General features: G+C 57.2%; 1 protein-coding gene across 1 annotated transcript in view; it reads right to left on the bottom strand.

Annotated features, from left to right (window-relative positions):
* Positions 1 to 2,386: 2,386 nt before the first annotated feature.
* The window catches only part of VOLCADRAFT_92497 (uncharacterized protein), a gene marked incomplete at both ends in the record, with an annotated part of 14,674 nt that continues 10,945 nt past the window's right edge, over positions 2,387 to 6,115 (bottom strand). Inside the window, 6 exons of the mRNA XM_002951830.1 lie at positions 2,387 to 2,683; positions 3,130 to 3,175; positions 3,740 to 3,801; positions 4,134 to 4,152; positions 4,660 to 4,742; positions 5,281 to 5,445. Of these exons, the coding sequence (XP_002951876.1) occupies positions 2,387 to 2,683; positions 3,130 to 3,175; positions 3,740 to 3,801; positions 4,134 to 4,152; positions 4,660 to 4,742; positions 5,281 to 5,445 (672 nt within the window). The remainder of the gene's footprint in view (positions 2,684 to 3,129; positions 3,176 to 3,739; positions 3,802 to 4,133; positions 4,153 to 4,659; positions 4,743 to 5,280; positions 5,446 to 6,115) is intronic.

The following is a 6,115-nucleotide window of genomic DNA, read 5'->3' as shown; positions in this document are numbered from 1 at the left end:
TTCGTTATTAACCATCAACATGACGACACAGCACACCCCACCCCACGCCAAAGCTGCAGCTGCTCACTTTCTTGCTTTTGTGCCCCCTACGTCATCTGCTGTTCCATTTTAACCGTCAACGGTCAACAACTGCCTTCGACCAGCTTGTCGCAGTGTCCCCAGGCTTCTGCAAATTACCGCCACCAAGTATCATCGTCATCATCACCGCCACTATCATGACTACGCGTGCCCCCAAGCTACACACGGGCTGTACGGATTGCGGATTGCGGATTGCGGATTACGGATTACCCGCCACCCGGGAGGGCCCCAAAAGGGCCCCCCCAGGCCTCATACCCCCAGGCCTCATACCCCCAGGCCTCGCTGCAGCTTTAATATTCCTCCACCCATCCATCCGAGGCCAAACCGTATATAACAATTCAAATGAATTATCCCCCGGACCCACCGCCGCCGCTACTGCCGAACCGCATCCCGCCACGGCACCAGCATTGGCGACCGCTGCGCCCAAAGAAACGACCATTTCCCCCAACCGCCCCCGCCGCGGCCTGGATCTCGTATGGGATCCCAAGAGAATTATACTGGCCCATGGTCGACCGCGGTCCTCTCCCCTTTGCTCACTTAAACACAAACGCACGCATACTCAAGGCAAAAGAACAACAACAACAACAACAACAACAAGGGGAAAAAGTGAACAGAGACAGAGAGAGAAAAAGGGAGATCGTGAGAATATAAGGTACCATTCCACACCGCACGACATATGCGTGACAACCGCCAACCGCCAACTCGAGCAACTAGCAACGGCCGCGTGGTGCAACCGCCAACCACCATTCATCCCTCATTATTCCACTCTGTAAACACTTTCGATCCTGTGAAGCAACCGCCAACTTCCGTTCAGCTTCCGTACTTCCAGTTGGCTAGCAGCAACACGCATTAATCAACAGAGCAACAACTGACAGCTTGTACGATAACAAGTACTGCAACAAAAGCGCCCGTCCCAGCAACGCCACATTCACATTCACATTCCCGTCCGCATTCAAACATTATATGCCACGTATGCATATCACCTCGCGCGTGGCATGACAGATTGGATCAACCATTAAATAACATCAACGAATGGGATTGGATAACATCTCTCGGTGTGCGTATGTACGTATGTGTGTATGTATGTATGTGGGTGCGGAACCTAAGTGATCCACTGAGAAGTAGACCAGGGTGACTAGATGAGGGTGTCCCGAGATACCGTTAAGACAGGGTTTCGCAGGGTAGCGGCCATGGGTGAAGATATGACCCCTGTCCCACACATCATACATACATACATATGCGCTGTGTTTCGGCTTCGGCCCCCGGCTCTCGCGGCCCACAGTGTAATCTAAGTCGTACATACATACATACATACATACATACATACATATATGGAGCCCTATCTGAGGTACGGGGCACGAAGGGCAGTGGGCCCCCGAGGCCGAGGGCTGTCCGAGTTAGATCACACACCGCCCCCTGCCGTGTGTGCCGTCAAGGAGCCCCAACTCACACCCCACATGTTTGGCCAACCAACAAAACTACCTAGGTAGCTAGGTAGCAGGCGGACGGTAGAGGTATGGGGACAGGCACAGCGCTGATACGTCGCGACAAGTTGTGGGGGTGAGAGGATGGGACAGCAAGGGGGGGAGAGATGTGGGCTGCTGAACGTATGTGGTGCATGCGTGGTCTTGGTAGGACAGGAAACGGGAGAGGAGAAAGACTGATGAGGCCCTCTCCCATCAGAGAGATCTGTTTCCCGCTCAATACGCGTGTGTACGTGCGTACGTATGTAGAGCGGCCAAGCCCGGGTTAGGTCAGGTGCCAGCCGCTCTCTCTCTCCCCCTCTCCCGTTCTCTCCCTCTCACGCTGCCTGGAAGCCACACGGACAGACAGACAGACAGACGCACGGCCTGCCTGCCTGCCTTGCGTGCCGTCCTCTTGCGTGCAGAGCCCCGCCTCATGCGGTCTCTACTGCCCGCCACCTCCGCTCCTAGCTAGACCCGCCCCTGATGACCAGCAGCAGCTACACCCCCACCCCCACACCTAACCCCCCCTGCAGGAAGTAATATCAGAGCTTACGCCATCATAAATAAATTTCTAGTATGTGGCGTAGCTTCCAGCGGATCCCTTTAATATCTGTTCCTGAATTTCTATTACTGCCTGGGCCCCCGGATGTGCCCCTCAGTTTCCCCCCGGCGGAGATGCAGGACCCCGGCCGCCGCCACCACCACCACCACCACCACCACCACCACCACCACCACCACCACCACCACCACCGCCACCACCAGCAGTACCCGCAGCACCACCAGCACCAGTACCACCAGCAGGAGCCACATCAGCATGCGGCCAGCAGGCGTCATAGTCCGAGCTACTCGACACCAAACCCCCGCCATTTCCCCCCCCCTCCAACAACCCCCCGCAGGAACACCCCCTCGGGACCCAGCCCCACCCGCGCCACATCACTGTCGTACGCCGAATTGTCGTACGCCAAACCGGCGAAAGCCAAGGACGTGGCGGTTGCGGTCATCGCGGTTGTGGTCGTTATGGCGGATAGCGGTTGCGGTTGCGGAGCTACTTTGTCAAGTGTTCCGTGCGCTTCAAGGTGCTGCAGCAGCAATGACAGCCGTTTGGCAATCTCGGCTGCACCGGGGCGCTTACGTGGGTCCTGCGGTGGGCGGTTGAAGCGGTTGAGCAAACGGTTGACGTGGCGGTTGAAATACGCGGTTGAAGTAGTTGAGGTTGAGAAGGCGGTTGAAGGAGGGTGGGAGAGCGGGAGAAGGAGAGAAGGGAGGTGCTGCGTGTACACCCAACCAGCACACCCTCCCCCTCTTGCTGCGGGGAAAAGCGATATAACAGTCCGCCTCCGCGCCTGTACGCATGCCTGTACGTATGCCTGTACGTACGGCTATAGTGACCAACCTGGTTATTGATCCCCCGCTTGTAATCCAAATTACCCTAACCCTGCTGTACCGACTCCAAGACGACCGCCTCCCCCTCCTTCCCTCGGCCCCTCCTTCCCTCGGCCCCTCCTTCCCTCGGCCCCTCCTTCCCTCGGCCCCTCCTTCCCTCCCCCTTTTTCCCGACCCAAACCCCACAGCACGTCATGCTCACCGCGTCCCAGCATTGCAGTATAAGCTTCCGAAGTTTGGGATGAAACCTGAAAACCGAAATGCGGGGAGGCGGGAGTTGCCGGTGCCGGCGCATTCCGGTGCAGGTGACCTCAGGGGTTTAGGGGTGTAGTGCTGCAGTGGTAATAGGTACGTTAGGTGTAGGGGGCCCCCGTTTCGGAAGCGAAGAAAACCCGGAAGCGTGGAGGCGGAGATGTTTTGTTCATTTTGTAAAAGCGGCAAAAGAAGTGAAGAGGGAAATACACATTCGGCAGTCCCTGTCGGGCGGGAAGAGGTGCGTCGTGTAGTTGACGCGCGGGGACAGCCCCATACCTCCCTGGTGAGTTGGAAGGCAACGGTATGTCAACGGCATTGTAACGGTAGGGCATCGGGCCGACAGCGGGGAGCAGGGGGCCTACTCCCCACAAGCCCCGCCCCCTTCCCCCTCCCAGGGTCGGGGGGGTTTTCCTTTTTCTGCCCACCACCCGTCTCCCCTCCCCTCCCTCTTCTCCCTCCCCTTCCTCCCCCCTCCTCCCCCTCCCCCCCAACCCCCCGTACCCCTCTCCCCCTCCTTCCCCTCCCCATCCGCCCACGGCTGTAGGTCCACAACTTACCGTTCGTTGTCGTTGTCCGGTATCTTGAGCCGTTGCTGCTGGAACCCAACCGCCAGAGCCACCTGCGTGTGTGTGTGGGCATGTGTGTGTGTGGGGGGGGGGAGGGCGGGGTTCGGTGGGCTAGCCGGGAATCGAAATGTGAGATTTACGTACAAGAAAGGAAAAATATTACAGAAACCTCTAACAGCACAACAAGGCCAATAATGTCAACCGATTAAAAATGGCTGCGGTCTCAGCAGTGGTTTGGTTCTTTGTTAGTTGTTGGTTACTGGTGGCCGCTGGTTGTTGGATGCAATGGATCTACACCGCATGATAAGCTTTCTAAACAGCACTTTCTCAAGCCCCTACACCTCTCCCTCTCCCTCTCCCTCTCCCTCTCCCCCCCATCACGCACCTGAATGGTGGTCAAGCCCCTCCAGGGCCGCTCCCGTGCCAACATCTCCCACAGCAGCACACCGAAACTGTACACACATACATACATACATACATACATACATACATACATACATACATACATACATACATACATACATACATACATACATACATACATAGACACATGCATGCATACAGGGTGGGAAGGCAGCTGTTGAAAAGGACGTTACACACAAAACCAAACACGGACCTCCAAGTGCTCATCATTTTGCACGAATGCCGCCCCCCAGGGGCCGTACAGGTCAGGGGTGGAGAGAGAAAGACGGGGGGAGAGAGAGTGATAAAGAAAGTGACATGGGGGGAGAGACACAGAGAGACAGAGAGAGAGAGAGAGAGAGGCGGGGCGGGCCAGGACGGGGGGTTTCATCGCCGTGGCGGCGCATGCATGCATGCGGGGGACCCCTAGGGGCCCAGGCGCACTCGGGCGTTTTGAGGCCAGGGGTGCAAGGGGTGCAAGGGGTGCAAGTCCGGGGGGGGAGCCCTACCTGTAGATGTCGCTCAAATGGGTGATGGGGGTCTTGCCGGGAGCTGGGTCCATGGACAGGCTGTCGCTGAAGCACTCCGGGGCCTTATGTGGCGGCAGAGGGGAGGGAGGGAGGGGAGAGGGGGATTGCGGATGCATACATGCATACATACATACATTCTTTCTTTCTCTCTTAGAGGTTTTTTTATTGTTGGCTGGTTAGGTGTATCAGGAGCCCTCCCCTGCCTGGGCTGCCCTAACCGAATTTTTATTTCTTTTTTGTTTTTTTCCCTTCAAATCCCTTTGTCTTAAGTTGTGTTGTGGGGGGTTGTTTCAGAGAGCCTTTGACTTTGCCCTAGCTGAGACTTGTGGACTCGCTCTAGCGGGACCTGAGAGCCCTTCGTGGTGTTTTCACTGCAGCGCCATCCCCGGATGGAGGGGCTGCGGAGTGGCTGCGTAGAGTGTTGGCAGTCTGAGTCGGGGTCGGAAGCACACAAGACTAACCGACTTGTGCTGTGTGCTCCCGACCCTTGCGCTGTGTTTCGGCTTCGGCCCCCGGCTCTCGCGGCCCACAGTGTAATCTCATACATATATACATACATACATTAATCTAAGTCATACATTACATACACAAATCACGCACCATGTACTGTACAGTGCCCGCCTCCGGGTTTGCCGTATGTACAGTACTCGCCCATAATCGACTGAGTCCAAAGTCCGTCAGCTTCGCAGTGCCGTACTGGTCTAGGAGCACGTTCCCGGGTTTTAAATCTCGATGAATAACAGTGGGATGTAGGTAGGCAAGACCCTGTGGGTGTGGGGGAGGGAGGGGGGGGATAATATACGGTTTTGTAAAGGAGGGAGGGAGAAGGGAGGTCGGGAGGGAGGAGGACGTAGTAGTAGTCGTCTGGAACATGGCTGGAATAAAGGCTGCAGCAACGGTGTACGATTGGACGAGAAAAGGAAATGTTGAGAGAGAGGGGTGGGGTGGGGGACCCGCGGGTTCCACATCATTCCGCTTCGCACGACGGCATTCGTTTCCCCGACAACCTTACACCGACTGCCACTCCCCCCCCTCGCCCCCCGGCACGCTCCCTTCCCCTCTCTCCCAGCCCGCAATGCAGCCTCCTGGACCTCCCACCTCCCCTACTACCCACCTCCCCTACTACCCACCTCCCCTACTACCCACCTCCCCTACTACCCACCTCCCCTACTACCCACCTCCCCTACTACCCACCTCCCCTACTACCCACCTCCCCTACTACCCACCTCCCCTACTACCCACCTCCCCTACTACCCACCTCCCCTACTACCCACCTCCCCTACTACCCACCTCCCCTACTACCCACCTCCCCTACTACCCACCTCCCCTACTACCGACCTCCCCTACTACCCACCTCCCCTACTACCCACCTCCCCTACTACCCACCTCCCCTACTACCCACCTCCCCTACTACGCACCTCCCCTACTACCCACC

This window comes from Volvox carteri, assembly GCF_000143455.1.
Source record: "Volvox carteri f. nagariensis unplaced genomic scaffold VOLCAscaffold_26, whole genome shotgun sequence".
Classification (NCBI taxonomy): Eukaryota; Viridiplantae; Chlorophyta; class Chlorophyceae; order Chlamydomonadales; family Volvocaceae; genus Volvox; species Volvox carteri.
This window is presented reverse-complemented; position numbering and strand designations above follow the sequence as displayed.